This window comes from Kryptolebias marmoratus, linkage group LG22 (genome assembly GCF_001649575.2).
Source record: "Kryptolebias marmoratus isolate JLee-2015 linkage group LG22, ASM164957v2, whole genome shotgun sequence".
Classification (NCBI taxonomy): domain Eukaryota; kingdom Metazoa; phylum Chordata; class Actinopteri; order Cyprinodontiformes; family Rivulidae; genus Kryptolebias; species Kryptolebias marmoratus.
In genome coordinates, this window is record NC_051451.1 from 8,138,243 (window position 1) to 8,162,011 (window position 23,769).

Consider the following 23,769-nt stretch of genomic DNA (forward strand, 5'->3'; position numbering starts at 1 on the left):
CTGCGTCCAACCTCAGCAGCGATGGCACGTTGTGAGAGGCCTTGCTTATGCAGCTCAACAATCCTACCACGTTCAAAGTCAGTGAGCTTTTTTGCTTTTGCCATCAGGAGGTCTTGACAGTGTAAAGACTTGACAGAAAATGACATGAAATCCAGATTTTTGCACAGCTTTTGGCTTTTAAAGACTATGGTCTTAAACTTTTGATCCGCTGAAAAAAATCATGTTTGAGTGTAAATGCAGTTTTTAATTAATTCCCCACTCAAAAGTTCTTGTCTCTTGCACTGATTTCTTCTTTTAACATTGTGAAGCTCTACTTAGAACTTTCTTAAGATCCAATAGTGCAAAATGCAGATTCTTGAAATTTTTTGACTAGTCTTAAGATTTTGATCAGGAGTGTATGTAGGCATGCATTTGTGACAGAAATGGTTTTGTTTTTATATTTTCTGTATTTAATCAGGAGATTCAACACGGGCATGTATGGCACTGTAGCTTAGCTGGTCAAAGCATCTGTCTCGTAAACAGAAGATTCTGGGTTCAAATCCCAGCGGTGCCTCAAAGCTCCTATATGTCATACTTGAAGTGCCAAGAGAATGACTTCAGTCTGTTTACACTGTTGATTCATTCAACCAAAATAGCAGGAGATGGTGTCATTGAGCATGTTCTCCATATGCAATGTGGGTTTGCTCTGGGTTCCTCCCACAGACCAAATACATGCCTGGTAGGTTAATTGCTCTAAGTTGTCCTTAGGTGTGTGTGAATGGTTGTTTGTGTCCATGTGTCTCTGATTTTTAACAAAACAAGTGTATGAGGAAAAAAAAGAATAAAAAATACTTACTGGTTTCACAGCTGATTCCAGCAGGTAATAGCGAGGTTTTAGAAACAGATTTTAGCCAATCAGTTAGCGCTAAAATTATGTGTTGAGGATAAGTCTCAGCTACTACCACACCAAATTTGAGCTGGATATCTGTAAAATTAGCTGAGTCAAAGCCTTTTTAGTGTTTGCTGAAGTCACTTAGCTGCAGCAGTCATCTTGAAAAGGATTGACTCCAAAAGTTGATCAGTTATAGATGATCATTCAGTGGTTACTTTCCGAGAGTTTTAATAAAATCCATCCTCTGGTTCATGATATACTTTGTTAATGGTACATATATATGTATGTATATGTGACTGAATGTATGCTAATATATTTGTATGTATGTAGGTTTGAATATATACATGTATGTACAATATGTGTTTTGTTTTTTTAACAGCAGGATTTTTCCCAACATGTGGTGCTGTGGCTTAGCTGGTCAAAGCGTCTGTCTCGTAAACAGAAGATTCTGGGTTCAAATCCCAGCAGTGCCTGTGTATTAATAGTTCATGGTATCAGATTAAGGAGTTACTGTATGTGTGTGTATAACTACAAAGAGCCAAAGCTACAACTATTGAAGAGAACCACTGTTCACCTTAATTTCCTACAACAAAACTGATGTGTCAGTAGAGTGTGATGGTCCTGCTCATAGAATTCAGTGCTGCCTCTGAGGAAGTTTGAAGCATAGTTCTCTTTTATTTGTAACAAATGTGTTTGTTGTCTGGAAATGTTTGATGGATGCACTATCACCATCATCACAGCTGATTATAAAAGCTTCTGTTTGAAGTCGGTGGATTAGGCTGCAGCAGAGTGTGTGTGTGTGTTGTGTTGGATTAGTCTCTGTTTGAAGTGTGAGGTCTGATTTAATCTGCAGGTCGCAGTAAACAGATGCAGTGATCCGGCCTGCGTGAACGCAGCGTTCCCTGCCAGTGTTACACAACAAACTCAGGAGATTAACACAACCGTCTCCCTGTTTAACACCACTGGTTCCTCTGCAGGGGATCTCATACATACATGTTAGAAGTAATATCACAACCTCTGTGGGTCCGTGACGTCACTAGCTCTGGACCGTTTTTTTTTTTTTTGCTGCATTTTCTGCCCCAGTTCCCCCAGCTGAGGCCACAATCTGTGACCTCTGCCATCATTAAATCCAAAGATCACAGCTGCTTCTGCTGCTGCTGCACCTTTCACGCCCCACATTATATGTTTTATATACACACAGAGTAGATTTACGCTTCAACTGGAGTTATGCTTCTTAACCTGCTGTCACATTGTGTATAATAACATTTTTGTTTGACCTCAACAGTAACAGGACCAAATATTTTCATTATTCTCAAAAGAAATATGCCAATATAATTTCAGGAGAATAATATACATTGCCTTGCAAAAGTATTCACCCCTCTTGGTTATCTTTTTCTGTTATTGCCTTACAACCTTAAATTTACATAACTTTTTATTTAATTAAAAGCAGTTATTCTATAAAATAAAAATTCCAGAGTAATGAAGTTAAATGGAGGAAATAACTTGTTTTAAGACATTTTTAGCTATGTAATACTGAAAAGTGGTGGAGTCATTGATTCATTGCTTTGAAGCACCAACCATTACTTTCATAAGCCACATAATTAGTTAAATAAGATTCATCTGTGAATAATCTAAGTGTTAGATAAACTAAACCTTTCAAAAACACGTACATGTTGTAACAGCCTCCAGAATTGACACCAGTCCAACACCTTTAAGTAGCATGAGCTACCACCCAGCAAGAGACAGCATGAAGAGCAAGGTATACTCCACACAGATCAGAGACAAAGTTGTGGAGAAGTACAGATCAGGGCTGGTCTAAAAAAACACATCCCAGAACCCTGAGCATCCCACAGAGCGCCAATAAACCCATTATTAACCACAGCAAACCTACCAAGAGAGGGTCATCCACTAAAACTCATGGATCGAAAAAGGAGGCCTTTAATCAGAGAAACATCTAGGAAGCCAAGGATAACCCTGATGGAGCTGCAGCTCTTCTGCAGAAATGGGGGGATCTGTCCGTAGGACCACTAGAGGTTGCACAGAGCTGGGCTTTATGGAACAGTGATGCAAAAAATACATAAAAAGAAGAAAAAAAGATGGACTGTTTGGAATTTCTTCCTCAAACATGTGGAAGAAAGTGTTGTAGTCAGCTGAGAGCAAACATCAAGGACAACAACATGCCTGAGGCAACCTTCCACCTCTCATTATGATGGGAACACCATCTCCACAGTGAGGCATGGTGGTGGCAGCAACATGCTGCGGGGTTGGTTTTCATCATCAGAGTGCAAATGAACAAGCCATCAGAGTTAAGCTGTGTTTTGTTTTGTTCTGAAACTGTGGCAAAAGTTATATGTGGTTATATTTTCCCCTCATCGGCATCGGGCTGAATGCGCTGCTGGTTGGGACCTCACCTGTGTGAATCATCTGGTCCTGAACGAGCAAGAACTCCAAACCGCTGCTGCAATTTTCTGCTCAGATTACAGAGGCTCTTCTCTTTGTTTTGTAACAGGGTGTGAAGTCGACACGCATGCAACCGCCGAACTTCAAAACGCCACAGGACCTTTTCAGAGGCTTAGAGCTGCTCAGCACAACCAGATCAGAGAGCAGAAGGCCCGTTAAGCTGCCGGGGCAAAACGCTGCTTTGTTTGTTCACAATCTCCTCAGGAAAAAAAAACAAAACAAAACAAAAAACAGGAACAGATTATCCTCTTTGGAAAGGAAATGAAATTCTTCAGACAAGGCACTTAAATAGGATCAGTTTTTGTCTGTAATTACAAAGAAAAAAAAAATATTTCTGAGAGTAAAAATAAGGCTGCAAATTTTATTCAGCTGCTGAAAATCGCAAGTTTATTTGTCCCAGATGCCAGAAGGTGGTCTGGTTACACAAACCGTTTTACCCATCGGCCTCTTTTGGAGGCTGTTCAGATTTGTTGTTACAAATCCGTTGCAGGTGCACGCGGTCAGCCTCTGACACCTGTTCATATTTGGAAGTAAACTGTGAACTTCAAATCATTTTGCAATTTGATGTCAAACCTGCCTTGTACACACAGCCTGCTATAAAGAGGGCTGTCAGTGAGCAAAACAGGACATGAGCAAGTCTGTAAAAATGACATTCAGACATTTGAACTTTTGTGTTATTTTGACAATAACACAGTTTAAAGCCATTTGAGGTGTCCTTTGTAGTTATCTCTTGATGAGCCTAATTATGTAACAGATGCCATCTAAGATAAATAAAGGCCCACATACAGTGATTAGTGACTTCACAGAGCTCAGTGTCAGAGCAAGGAGTGAAGATTTTAACCTAAAAAAAAATCCACAGTGTGCTGACAGCCATCAGCTGTTCACTGTGAATTTAGCATCTGTGTTTAATTTGGTGACTCTACTGCGACACAACGCTGCTCGCTCATTTACTCTTTGATTGACAGCACATTGGAGCATAAAGTGACCACACAGGGTCCAAAGACAATCGAAACAAACTTTAAAGCAAAAAGAAAATCACCACGCCAATCACCAACGTCCTGTGATCCACTTTGATTTATAAAGTCCTGACAAAATGGACCTTTTTATTGAGAGAACTCTAATGAATACTCATTAAACCTTTGAGCTGGAAACAAAAACAGCTGTATTTTCAGAATGTTTTCAAGGATCACTGTTTAATTATTTCATTTGATCAGCTAGCAACTGAGCAGACTTTTTTTTACACCTTGAAATGTTGACTGTTCAGTACGAGGTCCTACAGCTTGGCTCAGCACCAAATGAACCAATAAATGTGCATTAAAGAGGTCAAGACCTAAGGGGAAACACACTCAACCTGTATTTAACACTTTTCGATCCCAGTCGAATAGCTTAAAACTAACGGCAGGTCTGAACAACCTTGTAATGTTTATTTGTGTAAGTACAAGTGTTGCGCTTCCAAACGCTGCATTAACAGCCTGAGTTCATTAGCGTTGACCTTTAAACACATGGAGATTTCAGCTACACAACACTAAAATACATAAAGGTCAACGTTTAAAATGCAAATGAATGACAAAAGACAGCAAAGAAACACGGGAAGACTACAGGGAGAGATAAAGCTCAGTCTTGAGTTTCTACTCTTAAAATACTCTAAAGTGATCCCAGCCAGGATCAAGTTTAACTTCAGTAATTCATGAATTCCACGTTTATTTTTTTAATGCAGAAAAAGGTTTGTCACAGTGAGGATTTATTCTTATCCCCAGTGGCTGTTTGAAGAGTTATTGAGTCAGAAACAAGCAAATAAAAACAAGTTTAAGCTTGGAAAATACATTAAGATGTCACAACTGATTCGATGTCCTGTAAAACATCTAAATTACTTTAACATGTGGCTTTTGAAGAGAGTTGATTGTTGAGGATTTAATTTGTGACACAACTTTCCTGGGTTCTGCAGCATTTAGTGGTTGATACACTGATCTTGGAAGATTTAGTTTGGTAACTTTCCTCACCACCACAAAGTTGAAAAATGTGAAAAATACATGTAATAAAAACATGACTGGATATTCTTTTTAGTTATAATGTTTTATTTTGATTCAGCTTCTTTAAAAAAACAATTCTAATCTTAAAGCAATGTGATTAAAAGAATACAACTCATTTTATATATATATATATATAAAACAAAACAAAACCAGGGAATTTGTGTTGTCAGTTCCAGCTTGGGGAAACATGTCACCAGCAAAAAGGCTACAAGTTTAAAAATTTACAAAAGTCTTTTCGCTCAAGTCTCCATGACAACGGGGTGAGCTCCATCTATCAGTCTGAACTTTAAACCACAAATCCAACAGTAATTTGGGACTTCTTTTGTAATAATCTCAGCTATGATAAAACCAGGCCTAATTTGACGAATATATATTCTTGAAAACTCAAGGTTAAAACTTCTTCCTGTCTGCCTTTTTAGTTTTTTTTTTTGTTTGTTTGTTTTATTTTAAATACTAAATTCAGCATTGTTTTTTATTCTTATCTCCTTAACTTTAAAGTTTTAATCAGACATAATTGTTTAAATTCCACAGGACCTACAAGGGCGGCCATGATGAAGTACCATAACATAGAGGAACCTGCTGAATAAAACAAGGTTCGCTGACTCAGAATATGATGAGTCACTGGTTGCCATGGTGACTCCCACCTTTTCTGGGGAGCTGAACACAGCAGGGCTTATCCATCAGACAGAAACACAAACTAGAAATTTGGCCTCAAAGAAACAGCTGCTGTGTGAAAATTTTGAAATGAATCAAAGAAATTCTTGAACCGTGAGCAGCAGAAACCTCTGGTGTTCACGAATATGTGGATATTTTGTGTCCACAGTGTTTTATGTGAGAGATACGACAGGATAAAAAGATCATTCAGTTGAAAAGAAAATTTAATAACACTTTATTTAAAGGGGTGTGCATAAAATTGACATAACACCTGTCATGAAGATGAACGATTCTTTCTGAATGTTTGACTGTTGTCTTTAAATGTCATTCAGTAAATTATGACACCTTTAATGCAAAGTTGACATTGTTTAAAATGTCTTTGTTATGACAACTTGACATTAACCAAGATAACAATAACATGCCGGTAACAAATACATAATTAACAAAGACATTTTTATTTTGGTTAATGTCAAGTTGTCATAACAAAGACATTTTAAACAATATCAACTTTGCGTTAAAGGTGTCATAATTTATTGAATGACACTTAATGACAACAGTCAAACATTCATAAAGACTCGTTCGTGTTATGTCATGTTTATGACAGTGTCATGGCAGCGTTACGCACACCCCTTCAAATAAAGTGTTACAGAAAATCCTGAGCTTGGACGGAGTGGAAGTCAATGAGAGTTTGGATGTGGATCTCACATCTTGGGGGAGGGGGATTTGAAAGAAAATGATAAGTCTGATAGCAGTGAGAGACGCACTGAGTGAAAGAAGACAAAAATACCTGTTTTTTGATGTATGAACGACGTGTAAAGTTTGTAGGGAATTAGAGACGTTTGTCCACAAATATTCTGGCAAATTTAAACAGGTTAAAAGTTAGTGTGCCATAATCATATTAAGCTGAACACCCTGTGGTAAACTGTTATTGTGTAAAAAACAAATATATATATATAAATTTTTTTCAGAGAAAGAGAGATAGATATAGATAGTCTAAATTTTTGTGACCATTTTAAATTTTAAATGTTTCTACTGTGAAGCGCATGTCTGTAAATCTAAAATTGTAACGGAAATGGAAAAATTATGGTTGAATAATAAATAATAAATAAAGGTGCTGTAAGGTTTGCAATGAAGCTCAAATGAAAAGAAAAAAAAGACTGATTAAGGAAACGCTCATTAGGGCCTTCCTAAAACAATGAATTTGTTTTTGGTGAGAATCAAGAAGATTTCTACAAAACTTTATAGTTTAACACATATATTAAAATTTATGCACGTTCTTCTTGTTAACTTTTTTTGGAAAAAGATGAAATTCCCTCAGAGTCCTGTCATCACCCTCTTGTTTAACAAACCCAATGATCCATGAGAACTGCTCTGGCAAAGGGGGGGTGGGGGACTGGAGCCTGTAAGTGATTTTTGGAGAGCAGGCAGGTTGACTGTATTGGGGTCAGGAGTCGGCTGGCCGCCTTAGACGTTACGACTCTCCTGGCCCCCATGCTGTCTCTTCACCTCAGCTCAGTCACTTGAATATTTTCTGGGTAGACGAGGATGCCAGGGCCGCAGATCACAGGCCTGAAGAGTCACGTGACAACAAAGGGGCAGAATAATGAGCAGTCACTGCCAAGTTGCTCAACTTTGTCATGTTTTGTTACACATGCTAGGCAGCGTGTGGCTGAGGCCACAAGGACGGACCATTGATGGCGATTAATCCAAATAATCACCATCTGCTGATGTTTTAAAGGATCACTCATATTCAGACGAAGCCGTTGTCGTACGCACACACAGAAACCAGTCAGATAAAACTTTAGGACCTGTTTTTAATACCCAGTTGCTCTTTTCAAATAAACACAATATTTTAGATCTGAGCAAGACTGACAGCAACAACGCAGCTCAGCAGCTCACAAACCGAACAAACATTTAATGAACATTTTGATGCAGTTTTCAATTTTCACCCTCGTTCCCTGCAACAAACAAACAAACAAAAAAAAAAAACCCCAAGACATTCAGTGACACTGAGCTGCGGTTGAGACTTGGGAAAAAAATGAAAATAAATAAGAATAATCCATCCGAAAGAAGCGAACAACAGGTTTCATGTTTTACACGTTCAAATGAAACTTCCCCAAAAAAATAGATTGAAGGTGCTATATTTAAAATGGTTTTCCTATGACTTCTTTCACTTTGTTGTTTTAAACGGCAAACTGCAAGGACTTTGAAATTTGTGCTTTTTTCTTTTAAAAAAGCTGCTCTCCGATACTTATGATAAATACTTTGAAAAATAACGGCCTAGCACTCTTTGTAGGAATGCATATCATCCACCAGGTCCAAGACCGAGTTCCTTTTTTTTTTTGTTGAAAAAAGATGGAGTTCTAGTTGTTTTGGTCAAATTTTGACAAAGTTATGCACGATCTGTTAACGGTCAAATAATGTGTTTGGAATAATGCTCAGCTACTACCACACCAAACTGTAGCTCAATATCTGTGAATCTGACTGAGTTGGAATCCTTTTTGTGTTGACTAAGGTTGATTACGTGCGGTGGCCGTCTTACATTAGGTTGACTCCAAACATCAATCTGTTCTAGATGTACATTCAATGATTACTCTCTGAGTTTTATTAAAATCTGTCAACTAATTCACAAATGTTAAATTATATAGGTATTTTGCCAACAGACAGACACGTGCTGTAATTTATTATTTTATTCTTATAATAATATTCTTATTAAACGTGATATTTTTTAAAGAAGTTTCCTGTCTGAAGTTTGGATTTGAAGCATATATAAGTCAAAAATATTGAAAAAAAACTCAAATATTTACTGCTTTACAATGATTCTCTCTCTAATTTGACCAAATTGTTGTTGTAAGTGAAAGACTTTTTTCTTATTATTTACAAAGAATCCTTTTTACCTCCTGTCTTGTTTGATAAAACATTTTGATTTAATTATTGCCACAAAACATGCAGAAAAAGGGGTAAAAATAAGTTCAAACCTTTTTTATTTTACTGTCAGATCTCAGTCAGTCCTATAAATGATGGGTTTTTTTCTCAAAATCTTGTTAAAAATGATGAGAAAACTAAACTGTTGGTCCCACTGTTGGATAAATAAATACCACACTCTGAAGTTGACCCTTTAAAGGATCAAACTCTTCAATTTTTCTCCCAAGTTGCAGTTTTTGTCCCGTTGGGAGGAAAGGCTGCAGCGTCTGTGCTCCTCCTAGGACAGGAAGTGAATCTCTGCACAGTTTTAGAACCATTAAGGTCGATACTGTCTGTTCTGTGACTGAAAGGCTGCAGGGTTGCTGGTTCCAAACCGGAGTGGGGCTGTCGGGCCTCCAAACGAAGTCCTGTAGCCCTGAGAGGAAGTAAGTCCAAACCCAGCGCCCAGACCCTGCACACCGAGTCCTAGCCCCGCCCCGGGTCGCACCAGACCCTGACCCATCATCCCCGTGTATGGCGCCGATCCGTAGGTGAGGCCCAGGCCTCCGTAGGGCCGGTGGGCGGGGTGACCCGGAGTGGGCAGCATCAGCGGCTGAACGTTCCTCCCTGGAGTGTCGAAGGAGAACTCTGGAGGAGGGCTGCTGGGTTTGGAGGGGGTCGAGGTCAGCGGGTCGAGTTCTCCTCCCACTGAGGGGAACAGAACCGGAGGGAAAGAGGAGGAGGAGTAGCCGCCTTCGGTAGGAAGCTGAGAAGGTGCAGAAGGAGGGGAGGACAGAGCGCTGCTCAGAAGAGGTCGGGTCCAGTCATCTTTAAAGATCTGCACCGTCAGCGTGGAGACGAGCGGCAGCAGCCGGTTGGTGACGTGGGCCAGAACCAGCTGCTCGTTGGCGTCCCGGCGGATCCTAACGTGGGCAGAGCCAGCCTGAAACACAAGTACACAAGAGTCCTTCAACTTTAAAGGACAAAGAGACAAAAAAAATACTGATGTTCAGATAAAAACACTCGTGAAACTTTTTATTTGTTTTTTTTTCCTGTTCAAAAGTTTTATTCAGATCTGAAACCCTTTGAAAAACCAAGTCCACCCTTGCTGCTTCCACAGGATTTAGGAGGTTCAGCATCAGTCAGTTGGCAGTTTGCTGCTCTGGAGTATACAGGTGTGTGTTAACACAATGCCAAGCAGGAAAGACATCAGCAATGACCTCAGAGAAGCAACTGTTGCTGATTTTTCAAAAAGTGGAAATCATTTAAGACATCTGCCAAACTTCCCAGGAGCTGATGTTCCGGCATATTACCCCGAGGTCAGACCATGCAATGCTCAGAGAAATTAGGTTAATCTTAGACTTAAAAAAGCTTCACTTAACAGGTCAAAGGTTAAAAGTCATGTCAGGACTATTTGAAAAAGACTGAACAAGTATGGCTTACTTGGAAGGAGAATACCTCTTCAATCTAAAAAAAACATGGCAGCATGATTTAGGTTTGTAAAGCCTTCTGGAACAATGTCCTTTGAACAGATGAGTCCAAAATACAAATGATTACCCATGAGGCACAGCACAAATAACTTATACAAACTGTCAGCACAGTGGTGGAGGTGTGATGGTTTGGGCTCCCTGCAGTCATTGAGTCGACCATGAACTCCTCTGTAGACCAAAGGATCCCAGAGTCAAATGTGAGACCATCTGTCTGACAGCTGAAGCTTGGACCAAACTGGGTCATGATGCAACAGAACAATGATCCCAAACACAGCAGCTGATCTACAACAGAACGGCTCAAAAATAAAAGAATCAAAGTGCTGCAAAGGCCCAGTCAAAGTCCAGACCTCAACCTGATTGAAATACTGTGGTGGGACCTTCAGAGAGCTGAGCAGAAACAAATGTCTGCAAACTTCAATGAACTGAAGCAACATTAGAAAGAAGAGTGGGCCAAAATTCATCCACAATCATGTGAGAGACTGCGACAGAAAACCACTACTGAGTTATTGCTGCTGAAGGAGGTTCTGCAAGCTGCCGGATCAGAGGCAGAATGCAGTTTTCACAAACAACTATTGCGTTTTTGCTTTGTTTTTGTTTAATAAATAATGACGTGATGGAATCTGTTGTGTGTTTTTGTTCACTTGAGGTTGGATTTGAATAATTTTAGAACCTGGTAAAGACCAGTTCATTTTTATTATGCCCTGATTTAAAAAACACCACAACAGAAAGAGGGGGGACTTTCTTTTTTCCATTACTGTAAATGTGGAAGAAAATGGCAAACAGATGCAACTAACAGGGTGAAGCAGTGTGAACATTTTAGCTAAAAGCATTTCTTTTCTTTCTCATGTTTATTTAAAATTCCGCTAATTTAAATGGTTCGGCGTTTTTCATCTAAAAAGAGTACATTTATATCAACCTTTAACTTCAAAGTTTGACCTTAAAACACCCATGTGATGTCTTTGTTCCTTGTTTTTCCTGTCCTAATGGGAACACTGAGACATGGAAAGGACAGAAGCACAGAGAGAGCGAGCGAGTCGGCCCGAAGGGCAGGAGTGCAGTCAGAGGGTCAAATCAGTTTGGACAGCTGCTCTGTTTGTAGTGGGCCAACAACGAGCACTTGTGTAACTGCAGGAAGATCACACATGACAACAACGGGGGACGGGGCATCGATAACACGTACAAACGATAAAAACAGCAGCAGGGTAAACAAAAGTAAACAAAGGATGCTGCTCCACCTGGAGGCAGAAGGAGGAACTGCAGGAGAACGGCGAGCCTGAAACATCTAATGAGATTAAAATATTCCGAATAAATGTCTCTGACAGCAGCTTTATTTGTACTTCAAGCTCAGAAGCTAAAATCATGTTAAATAAAATATGAACTCTTGAGTCTAATAGCTTGTCTCGTTAATAATTACTGATGCTCGTGTTCTTTTACATCTTTTAGACCCGTGATTAGCCTCTTCCGGACTCTGACATATTATTTCTGAAAAGACATACATTAAAACCTAATTTTAAAAAATAATGGAAGTTTTCCAAACTTTAATAGAAAGGTATTTGTCTCTGCTCGGGGTTCCTGGACCTGTTCTGGCGATCTGAAGCCCAGCTGAGGTTGTTTTCCCACAGAGATGACATCTCAACTAACTCGGTGGTAACAACAACGTCGTTCTCTCACAAAACTGGGGAAGGGGAGCAGAGAGAATCTCCGCATGACTGACTTGTTCCTTGTTTTCAAGTGAGTGAGCAAACTCCTGCAGCTTGAGCTCAGATCTGATAAATGACGAAGACAAATGAACGAGACAAAGGATGGAGGGAGGAGGAGAAACTGTGAAAACAGGAAAACGAGAGAATTTCTGCACAAATGTTGATGGGCACTAACGCAGTTACAGCCTAAAATTCCAACATCCATCAACTTTTCTCTATACATCCCTGTAGTTTTTTTGGGACTTCCTTTTGTAATAATCGAAGCTATGACAGAGTAATACTTATTTTGAAGAGAATCTATGAGCTTTATTTCAAAACTCTCTTTGTGTTTTTTTTTAATTTTAAATATTGAATCCTACAGAGCCTTTCATTCAGTTTTCCTGAACTTAAAAGTTCTAATCGGGACAAGATTGTTCAAAATCTACAAGATTTACGGGGGCGGCAAAAACTACAAGTCGTATCAAAAGAAATTTGAACCACAAGTGGCAGAAACCTTTGGTAGGAACGTGTGTGAATTTATATTTATCTATAGTGTTTTATGTAGGAGATATGACAAGTTAAAGAGACAATCTATGTCTACTTTTAAAAAGAAAAGTCTAAAATCAAATACAGTGGAAGTCAGTGAGAGTTTGGGTGTGCACACCCTCTGAACTCTGAGGGGGATTTGAGAGAAAACCAGAAGTCAGGTGGTCTCAAACTTGACATTCAAAGGTCCAAATCTGACTTGCAGAGAAGGTGATAGGTCTGAAACATCTAGGACTAAGTATATCCATTTTATTAAATAACTTAAAAAAAAAAGTCACTTTACCTACAATTGCTTGCTTGTGAACCTAAGTAGCTCTAACTTTAGACAATAAATCTTAATGCGGACTCTAGTTTTATAAAAAAAAATCTTAACCTAAACCTAATTAATCTAATTATTTTTCATGTCTCAACAATAAAATACCTTTGTTTTCACCCAACCTGAACTAAATGAACTTTAAGGCAACAAGGCACTAACGTCAAAATGGTCGAGGTAAAAAATACGAATGCCCTGCGACAAATAAAGTACAGAATAACTGTGAGAAATGACACTGTCTGCCATCATGAGCTTCCTACACCTTGGTGCAAAAGATGTTTCTATTATTCACAACTTAAGAAACTGAAGCATATCAATGTTGGGTCATGTGTCCTTGATCTCAACGTTGTCATGCAAAGATCGCTGTACACAACTTAAATATGTTATATTTTACAAAACTAACAATGGATTAGATTTGGTCCGGTTAGGATCTGGACCAAAATCCGGACTCTGAGAATCGCTGGTTTAATTTTAGTGTGTTTGCAACCTTACCGATGCTGAGCTTGAGGTTTAAAGGGCAATGCAGCATAAAATTAGTTTATGAACGTACCAAAGATCCAAAACCAACAGTCCAGAAGTGCTCGTTTCGAACCTCCAGAACGCCGTCCAGAGTCGACACCTGTTTGGACACAAAGATGAATAATCAATCAGCATGAATAAAAACATCATTCTGCTTTGGTAATGAACCAGAATTTAATGATGGAACATATAAAAAATGTACAAAGGTGGCTGTAAATTTTTATATATTACAATATTACAATAACCCTAAAAATCGTAATTTGGACAACAATGGTGTTTTAACCTGAAACCTGATGAGTTAAACATTAGATGAATCTTTGTTTCTCCTCACCTCTCTGAGGAGTTTGTCGAGCTGACCGATGACGTGGGATGGCGTGGTCTGCGCACAAGAAAAACACCCACAATCACACAAGTGCTAAGTGTGGGTCAAAGGGAAACAGAGGTGTTCCTCTCACCTGCAGCAGGACTTTACCGCTGTACACGCTCATTGGGTACATGGTGCCAAAGGTCATGAGGGCGATGGCGACGGCAGATGCTGTGTCCACGGCGTTGTAGTTACTAAACGCAAACACAGGTTCATGATTCCAATTTAGCTGAAACTATCAAGGTAAGCTGTAGATGCCTTAAGTCATTTAATTTCTCTCTTTTTTTTAAATCCCTTTGTCACTGCATCGTCTCAAGAAACATTTTCACATCAGTGCAGATGAAGATCACAAACATTTAAAGCCCCGGCTCAAAAACACAGCAACTCCGAACTCAGTGTGCCAGTTTCAGGGAGGGTTTGGGGGATTTCTAGGACAGAGAGAATAATCCTTACTTGATCTCTATGAGCATGTAGGTGATGCTGAGGGACAGAGCGCCTGCCAGGTTAATCAGGACAAATGGGTTCATCCGAGGTAGCAGTACACTGCTGAGACCTGGAACGATGCCGCACAAGCTGCAGAAACACGCAAACAGCGCAACAAAAGCAAACGAAAACAGGATCAGCACAAATCATCGCCCTTCATTTTATTCACTAAATCAACTCCAAATGAGCTCCAGCTTTCAAAAAGGAAAACATATTCAGTCAAATCATGAAAACATCATGCTCTAAGACACAAACTTGCAAAAGTGAAAAATAGTGACTTCATGTTGACAGGTTAAAAAAATAAAACCCTAAGCTTAAAGTTTTGAATAGAACATTCACAGCTCGGATACAATGGAAGTCAATGAGAGCTTGGGAGTGTGAACTCTGCACTCTGGCAGGATTAAAGTCCTAAAGCAGTGAGAGACACTTGGTGAAAGAAGACAAATCCTACGTCTACGTTTACTAGAAAAATTAAAGAGCCAACACTGACAATTAGAAAGAGGTAAATCACCACTAATCGCAGCAGATTGGACATAATTTGGGCAATAAATCAATTTCTGTGATAATAAAATGGGACAAATCAATATTATTCTGAGCCCCTCTTTCCTCAATGCAATAATTGACTGACAAAAGCTTAAATAAGACTAAGTCTATTTCAACATTCAGTCTAGCGAGTAATTTATAACTTGTAGTCATTTGTGCTTTTTTTGTGATAAGAAACTTGGAAGTTGTTTATTTGGGCCAAAGATGTCATAGTTTTAGTTTTTCTACAAAAACAACATAACTGAACAAAACATCACATACTACCTCATGCACTAGTGAATTGAAGATATGTTTCTGGTTTATAAACGTTTTACAAACACAAATAAAATAAAATATCATGCTATTTAATGAAGGAACAACTGTGTGTTGCAGCTTTAATTTTATTTTAGACTGTTTAGATTGTGTGCATTCTTCAAACTGGATTAAAATAAATGCTCAAAACCCTTCAGAGAACATGATTCTCATCTTGTGTGAATGTTTGTTTATTATAAATGAGAGGCAGTAAGAGTGTCTTCTTTTTAACTCCTTCTGTCTCGGGAGGCTGTTCGTTATTTTTATCCCTTCTCCCGAGTCGCCTCCAGAGGAGCACCTGTGGAGCTGGTAATGGTTTGGTGTTTTGTTGGAAGGCACTTCAGCAGGACACGATGTTTTAATGAGATCTGACAACATGGCGTGTGACACACAAAGTCGTGAGACCGCGTGTAGCATCACGTGTCGAGGGCAGTTTTTGTGACAGCAGCGTGATCTACATGTCCAGGCCGATTTAATCAGAGGGACTTGACTGCTGTTAGTTTAATTGATTCAGTAAGCACATCAATAACTCCTCTGACATGAAATGAGACCAAATAGATCCTAAAAATGGTTCGAAAGATGCCAAAAACATTTTGGAATTTTACCCAAAATGGCCTTCAAACAAATGTTTCAAAAAAGAAAACAAAGAAAAACCAAATTTAACAAGTATGAATAAACGCTTTGTCATTCTTATTTTTAGGAAATTGGTCCAATATGACCAAACTGAGTAGGGATATATACTTAAAACTTTAGAATCAGCTGTTGGTTTGAAGGAGGATGCTCTGTCGTAGCTGAAGAACATGTCTGATCTTCATAAAGTATTTGCAGAAGTTTGTTTTTGGATTGATGAATACAGCGGTGTGAGTAATACTAATCAGATAGGAAAGGCTTCTCAAACAGTTTATATAGACATTGGACTCCACACATCCAGAGTCAGACACACATGAAGCCACCTCAGAAGTGATCAACCAACAATAGCACCATGGACCGTTTGCACAGACGTAACGCCTATGGCAGTAGCATTGTGCTAGCATAGCGCCATCTTCTTGCATGGACCCTCATCCTGATATGGTCTGAAAGTTATGTCAAGGTGGGGCCAAAGGTGCGGTGCAATCATTGGTATATGTGGTAGTGGTGAAGGTGCAGGAGAGCATCTCAGTGATGCAAGAAATGGCAAGAAAGAAAAATAAAACACTATTTGGTGTGCACTAAATGTGTAGTAGCATTATGTCTGGCATCACACTTAAAGAGGTTTTCCAAAACCTCGCTTGTCATACCTTCACACAGTTGTCATAATGTATAAAGAGGGCCTTGGTAAAAAAAAAAAAAAAAAAGAAAAGAAAGCAGCAAGCTTGAAAAATGTTTAGAAAACAAGTGAAACAAAAACAACTTTTTGCTATGCATGAGAAGCTTGGGAAAAAGAAGCAGTCTGTATTTTTGTATATGAATCTTCTCCCATCAGTGAAATTAAATGGGGTTGTCATGGTCTGGGCTTGTTCATTCTGAATTATAACAAAGACCAAAACAAAATGCCAGGGTTAGGGTTAGGAAGGGGAAAAAAAACTGATTTAAGCTGAAACTCCTTTAAGCTCAAACCAGCTGTCAGCACGGTGGTGACAGGCTGATGGTTTGGGCTTGTTTTGCAGCCACAGGACCTGAACACCTTGCAGTCATTGAGCCGACCATGAACTCCTCTGTAGACCAAATGACTCTGGAGTCAAATGTGGAACATCTGTCTGACAGCTGAAGCTTGGACCGAACTGGATCAACAGAACAATGATCCCAAACACAGCAGCTGATCTACAACAGAATGGCTCAAAAAGAAAAGAATCAAAGTGCTGCAAAGGACCAGTCAAAACTCCAGACCTCAACCTGACTGAAATGCTGTGATGGGACCTAAAGAGAGCTGAACAGAAACAAAAGACTGTAAACCTCAATGAACTGAAGAAGTATTTGATTATCAATTAGAAAAACAACTATCACAATGAACTGCAGCTAATTTCTATTTTTAATGTTTTATTTTGTATTTTATCAATTAACAACAAATGGAAGTGGTTAAAACTTCAGGTACTGTGACTTTTTTAATCAATACCTTGTGCAGAAATTAATTAATCAGAAACAGCTAAATAACCTAATGCAAAGCTGTACATCAAGTGAGTAAAGGTTTTAATTATTCTGGACACAATTTTAGTAATAATATAACCCCATCTTTCTTCACTAAGGTTACAGAAAAACTGAACATTAGAAACTTATTGACCCCAGAATTTGTGGAAGAGCTGCAGGAGCTGTGAATGAAGTGACCAGAGAGGTTAAATCTCCTCAGGAATGGTTCTTCTGGTGTTGAAGGGGAAAGCCAGAACTGTAGACCGACGTGCATGGCCTAAAAGATTCATCCGACTTTCCAAAACCCAAACAGAGGCAAAACAGGGAGCATTCCAGGAACAGATTAATGGGTCAATGAAAGCGTCTGTGTGCGAATCAGAGTCACACCGAGTGTCAGATTGAATTTTCTATGTGTCAAAAGCCAACGCCGTGGGGCGTCCTCAGTCGAAAGGCGTTGAGCGTTGTCACAAACACAGTGCCATGAGGTGTTTGTCATAAGATAATGTTTAAAAACAAAACAATGGTGTGGATGTTAACACATAATTATTGTCAGACATCCAGAGAGCGGCGTGTTCGCCCCAGGCAGGAGGGTCCAACAGAAACTCAAGAGGAAGAGGCAGGAAGAGAGGTAAAGCAGAAGCATTTCCCAAGAAATGTTACTGAAATTCTAACCTACACCAACTTTCTTCTTTAAAGCCCAATGGTAATCTGGAACTTCCTTTTGTAATAATCTACGCTGACAAAATGCTGATGTCTGATGTATGGACTGCATAAGAAGAGGAAAGAGACCCAAGATCAAAAGAAATATTGAAGCTGCTGCCAGTGGCTCATCAGGGCCATCATGGTAACCACGCACCTGTTTCTGTCGCTTTCTGACAGCACTCTTAAAAAGGCAGGCAGACAGAAACACAGAGTCGAAATTAGGCCTCAAACAAACAGAGGCTGAGTGAAAACTAACTCCAGTGGCAATAATTCCTGAACAGTGAGCGGCAGAAGCATCCGGTCACCAAACATGTTAAGCTTTATGGGCCTACAGTGATTTTGTAGGACATACGACGAGTTGAAAATATGACTCACTTTTAGTTTTGAAAAGAAAAATCACAGCTCAGATGCAATGGAAGTCTTTAAGATGTGCACTCTCTGAAGAGATTTGAGAGAAAACCACAAGTTCTATAGTGGTGAGAGACACACTGGATGATAGAAGACAAAAACGCCTATATTTTCATGTATTTAAACTGTATAAGAAGTGTAAAGATTGTGGGAATAAAAGGAGTTTGTTTGCAAAAACCCTACAAAGTTTAGTGTGACATCATCGCACTAAGTTAAACACGGCGGTAAAATCTCCAAAAAGCATCAAACTTAAACTCTGATTGTGTAAAACAAGTTAAAGACATCAAAGTGTTTGTTCAGTCATGTAAACTGAACTGTTTAAATTGTCTACACCACCTGATGTGCTGCAACCAATGTCATGGCACGCTATTCCTGTTCAAGCTCCACATTTTGATGAGTTTTCTTTCTTTGCAAACCTTTTTCATGGGTGTGAATCAAAGACTTTGATAGAAACTAAAGGATAATAGAAGATGAGAAAACTTTACATCACTTTTGATCATTATATCACAGTAAAACTTATGTTCATTACATAAAATGTAATCATAGTTATATTCAAGAAAGAGCTGATGTTGAAGCAACCTCTTCGGCTCTGAATAATGGAAGCACTGCTGGGACTGGTGATGATGTTACTGGGTCACGTGAGCGCATGTTGTGATTCACATCAGGACGCTTTGTGTTCAAATCAAAGCCCACTGAGTTGGGCAGAAAGAGTTCAAAAACTGAGCTGTAAGTCACAACATCTGAGCTGATGGATTTCCCCTCAACAGATTTATGAAGGTTTATTTCTCTTTCTGCAGAATCTTAACACATCATACCACCTAAACAATTTTACTGAATATTTTAAAATTGAACAATCTGTTGCATTACAAACCAAGTGAACATTTAAACGTTTGGAAAACCCTAACATGCAGAACAATACTATTCAAGGGTGGCACATCATTTCAAATGATCTGACCCGATGCAGGTTGAGACAGCTCTTCACATCTAAAATATTGTATTTCTTTTCCACTCTAAATAAAAACAAACCCTTTCCTGAAACACAGCACTTATTAGGAAACGTAAAATTACTGTAATTAATAAAAAGTCTAGAAAAAAAAAAGATTTGTAATATTTTGGAAAGCAAGAAAAAGAGAATCAAGGATGAACCTGCCTACCTCAGCAATCCTTTAATCCCCACTGATGCTTTGAAATAATTTGACATTACAGTATGTGTGTGTGGGTGTGTGTGTGTTGATGCAAACTCACTGCTAACAGAGAGCTGGAGATTAACACACAACAAACATGTTATAATCCAGTTCTCTGGCTCCACACTGAGGCCAGGACATGAATGAAACTGCTGCTGAGCCACTGATGATGATTAATATTATTCATTAATCTTTGTTGGATTTTTGGTTTTGAAAAATTGCAAATAAATTTGAATAAAAGTGCTTCATTGTTTCTGATAAAATGGGCAGCTAATATAGTCTCTGCTGCAGTCTCTCCAGAGATATTTGATAGGGTTTACGTCGGGACTCTGGCTGGGTCACTCCAGGACAGCCACAGAGTTGTCTCTAACCCACTCCTGTGCAGTCTTCACTGTGTGCTGTGGGTCGCTGTCATATTGGAAGGTGAACTTTTGGCCTCAGTCTGAGGTCCCGAGCTCTGTGGAACAGGTTTTAATTGCAGATGTAACACAGACTAGTCTCCCAGTCCTGGCTGTTAAAAAAAAAAAAAAAACCTATACCATGATGCTGTCACCACCATACTTCACCATGGGGATGGTGTTGAGCAGTTGATGACTGGTCCCTGGTTTCTTCAAGACATGACATATGGAACTGTTTGATCAGACCAGAGAAACTTGTTCCTCTCAGTCAGAGTCCTTCAAACGGGATTTCAGGTGTTTCACCTAGAAGAGAAGTTTACGTTGAGCCAAAATGCTCAGTGAGGCCAGGTGACCAGCTCCTGGAGGAGCCCTGGTTGTACCAAACATCTTCCATCTGAGAATATTGGAGGCCACTGGGCTCCTGGAAACCTTAGGTGCAGTGGAAATGTTTTCGTAGTGTTCCTCAAATTTGCACTTTGTAAGAATCGTGTCTCTGAGCTCTGCAGAACTCCACTGCATGATGCTGCCGCCACCATGCTTCGTTGTTGGGATGGTGTTAGCAGTTCCTTTAGTCCCGTGGTTTGGTTTTTTTGCTCCAATTTTCATTGTAAGCTATGAGGCCTTCAGTAGAGGGGTATGTGCATTTCCTAATCATGTCCAATCAATTTCATTTACCACAGGTAGACTGCAATCAAGATGTAGAAGCAACTCAGCAGAAATTAAGAGAAATAGGAGAAACCTGAGTTAAATTTCAAGTGTTGTTGCAAAAGGTGTGAATGATGCATCAAAACAGATTTTTGAAATTAAGAACAAGCAAATTTTTGTTCGATTGTCTTCAGAACCACATAAAAAATAGTTTGTGGAAGTAAAAGTGGTTTGACAAGAAGGACCAGGATTTCTTAACTATGCCAAATCTAATGCTCATTTTGTGTTGTTGTTGTTTTCACATAAAACATTTGTTTCCTTTTTAAATCTCTGCCCTTCCCAGTGGCAACTTTCACACGCATGTGCACATGTACACGCAGAGAGATTTCAGGCTTCTGGCTGGTGAGGGCAACACAGCAGCAGGCTTTATGTAACCCAGTTGGCCCCCAGACTCAGTTTGGGTTAAATAAGGACAAGCTGAGTGCAGTAACACACTGATATAGAGAAAAGCCTTTCCGTTTGCAAACACACACACACACGCACTCAAAATGTTCATACGGAGAAACACACTGTCTTCTACACACAGTTAAAGAGTTGAAACTAGGCTGGGACGTCCTGTTCACTTCTGTCCTCTCAGCCAATCACTGCTCAGTGCTGTTGCACAACTCTGCGGGCTGTCGCCTCGAGTAACTTGCGCCGACTAAGCTGCTTTACTGTGTGTGTGTGTGTACGCACAACATCACCAACTTCAGATGTGGGAACGAACAGCGGGATGTAAAATTCATCACAGCGATCAGAAATGAGCTGCAGCCTGATTTGGACAATAAGGTTACTGGGGCAGACTGAAGTTACAAGTAAAGAACTCCAGAACATTTGGCTTTAATTAACTCTGAGATGTTTTTATTAAACTTAATAAATGTCAAACATTGTAGATGTTCGTGAAAATATGGTGTAAACAGTCTCATTGCACGTTTTGTACAGTTGTGCCCAGAAGTTTCCATCCACTCATCATGAGCCTTAATGTCATATGAACTTTGGGCTTTTAATGATTTATTTGAACCGTTCTTTTTTCTTGGTGCGATAATTACGCAACATACAACTTCACTGCTTTTTCAAAACAATTGGGTTTTCCAGCAGGTCAGTGATTCCAAACATACAACGAAACAGGTTTCTGATTGGGCAAAGCAGGCTAACATTAAGTATCAGGAACGGCCTTTCCAAAACCTCGACTTCAAACAAATTAAAAAATTTGGGGGCTATAATTAAAAGCCGGGCCAGTGCCAGGAAACCAACCACGTTAAAAAAAAACTCTACCAATTCTGACAAGACGAGGAATCAAATATCAGCCAGAAATGTGTCAGAAGCTTGTTGATGAGAACAAAAAGCCTGTGGCCAAGGTGCAACTTGATAAGAGAGTTTAACTGAACATTGATAGGGGGTCTGTATATATTTGACCATGTATGTATAATTTGGATCCTGTGTGGATCAGAGAAAATTCACAATATATTCAATGTTGTGTTCCTAATTCTTGTTTGTAAAAATCAGTAAAGTTGTATGCTATATAATCATTCCACCCTGGAAAAAAACAGTTAAAAGTAATCATTAAAAGACTGAAATTATTATGACATTCATGCCCATGAGTGGATGAAAACATCTTCGGTTACGCATCATATGAACAGACATTCACTTGCCAGTTCACTTTGTAGCCCTTTGGTTTCTGAAGTGAGTTTGTTTCCTTGCTTTACTGTAATCATTGGGAAAAAACTAAATTATTTTCTAGCTATTTCTGAGTAGTTTGATCAATTTGTCCTGCCTCCTTTAACCCTGAGGACATGTGTCGTCTATGCAGACTGAGAATGACCTTTGACCTCTGAAGAGGCCCATTTGTGCCCGCATACCAACACACCTGGGCATACAGATGCAGAGTAAGACACAGGAAGGGTAGTTTTACCACGACGGTGCGTTTGAGTGTCGAGTCAGTGTAAACAGATCCTCCTGAAAACTGAGATCTGCTGATGAAGTGGGGGCAGAGACAGAAGGAACAAGAACAGAAAGACAGGTCGGCTGAGGAGAAGGGAAGAGGTCGTGTTGATGTTCTTACCTTCGAGTCAGGTCGGCCACGTGCTCCTGAAGCCAACTGCTGCTGGCCGCTGTGAAGAAACAGGTGCACTGGATGTCAAAGATATCAGTCCAAGCAGTTAAACACAACAAAGTCAATAAAACTCCAATCATATCATAAAAAGATGTCATGTCAGAAAAAAATGCCACAGAAATGTGACACTGCATACTGTATGTTTGTGTTATAGCGCTGTAACTTTCCCACCATTCCAATCAACACGCAGCTCACTGCTTCAGATTCCAGCATTGTTTGAAACAACCTCACTTCCCATGTATCGACTACTTTTGTCCAGATTTATTTTAGTTTTATTCGCAGACCGGGCTGCATCTCCCTCATGATGAGGGGTAAAAATATCTTTAAACAAAGATGAGCACTCTCGCTCGGGTGCGCTGTCCCATGTTTAATGTTCAACAACGCGGCGCAGCCTGAAGGCTCGGTGTCGGGTCAAGGGCTCATCACATCCCATACCGCTTCAGCTCAGTGCGTCTATCTGTGAACAAGTGTGTGTGCTTTGTTTGTTTGTTTGTTTGTTTTGCCAGCAAGGCTGAGTCAGTCTAAACAAACATTTTAACGGAGTGACTTATTTATGATTTGAGTGTTTAAAGAGGACATTTCAGAGTGTCGCTATGCTGCACAGCCCCCCCAGAACACTGCATTACTGCTGTCGGGAACATGTTGCATAATGCACTTTTATAGTCCCTGATGGTGTGTGTGTGTGTGTGTGTGTGTGTGTGTGTGTGTGTGTGTGTTTATAGTCTGAACACCCTCCCTTTCCAAAATGTCAGATGTTAAGTGATGTTGAGACTGCTCTGAAAGCAACAACAGACAGCTGAAACACACTGACCTCACGCATCAGTGAACTAACAATGAGTCAGCTGGAGAGAAGAGGGGGGAAAAAAGGAGACGAAGAAACAGAAAAGGAGAGGAAGAGGACAAAACTAAAAAGTAAAAAGAGGAGATGAGGAAGAAAAAGGAAGAAGAAAAGAATAAAATTTCTGAAGAAATTCTGAAGGGTGTTTACTGCCTGAAATTCCAGCATCCATCAACTTTCTTTACTGAAGCC

General features: G+C 39.6%; 1 protein-coding gene and 2 non-coding genes across 5 annotated transcripts in view; 2 read left to right on the forward strand and 1 right to left on the reverse strand.

Moving 5' to 3' along the window:
- Nucleotides 1–479: 479 nt before the first annotated feature.
- On the forward strand, nucleotides 480–553 carry trnat-cgu. Its single transcript has one exon. It is a non-coding gene; the product is annotated as a tRNA-Thr (tRNA).
- Nucleotides 554–1,270: 717 nt separating this feature from the next.
- trnat-cgu lies at nucleotides 1,271–1,344 on the forward strand. The gene has a single exon. It is a non-coding gene; the product is annotated as a tRNA-Thr (tRNA).
- A 6,467-nt stretch (nucleotides 1,345–7,811) lies between these two features.
- The window catches only part of slc30a6 (solute carrier family 30 member 6), a 72,789-nt gene continuing 56,831 nt past the window's right edge, over nucleotides 7,812–23,769 (reverse strand). For 2 of the 3 annotated variants that reach the window (XM_017434275.3, XM_037973445.1), the window contains 6 exons: nucleotides 22,689–22,737; nucleotides 14,284–14,403; nucleotides 13,922–14,024; nucleotides 13,798–13,845; nucleotides 13,498–13,566; nucleotides 7,812–9,862 (listed from right to left, as the gene is read on the reverse strand). In XM_017434275.3, coding sequence (XP_017289764.1) covers nucleotides 9,257–9,862; nucleotides 13,498–13,566; nucleotides 13,798–13,845; nucleotides 13,922–14,024; nucleotides 14,284–14,403; nucleotides 22,689–22,737 — 995 coding nt within the window. In that variant the 3' untranslated portion in view covers nucleotides 7,812–9,256. The remainder of the gene's footprint in view (nucleotides 9,863–13,497; nucleotides 13,567–13,797; nucleotides 13,846–13,921; nucleotides 14,025–14,283; nucleotides 14,404–22,688; nucleotides 22,738–23,769) is intronic. The other variant, XM_037973444.1, reaches the window with a different exon arrangement.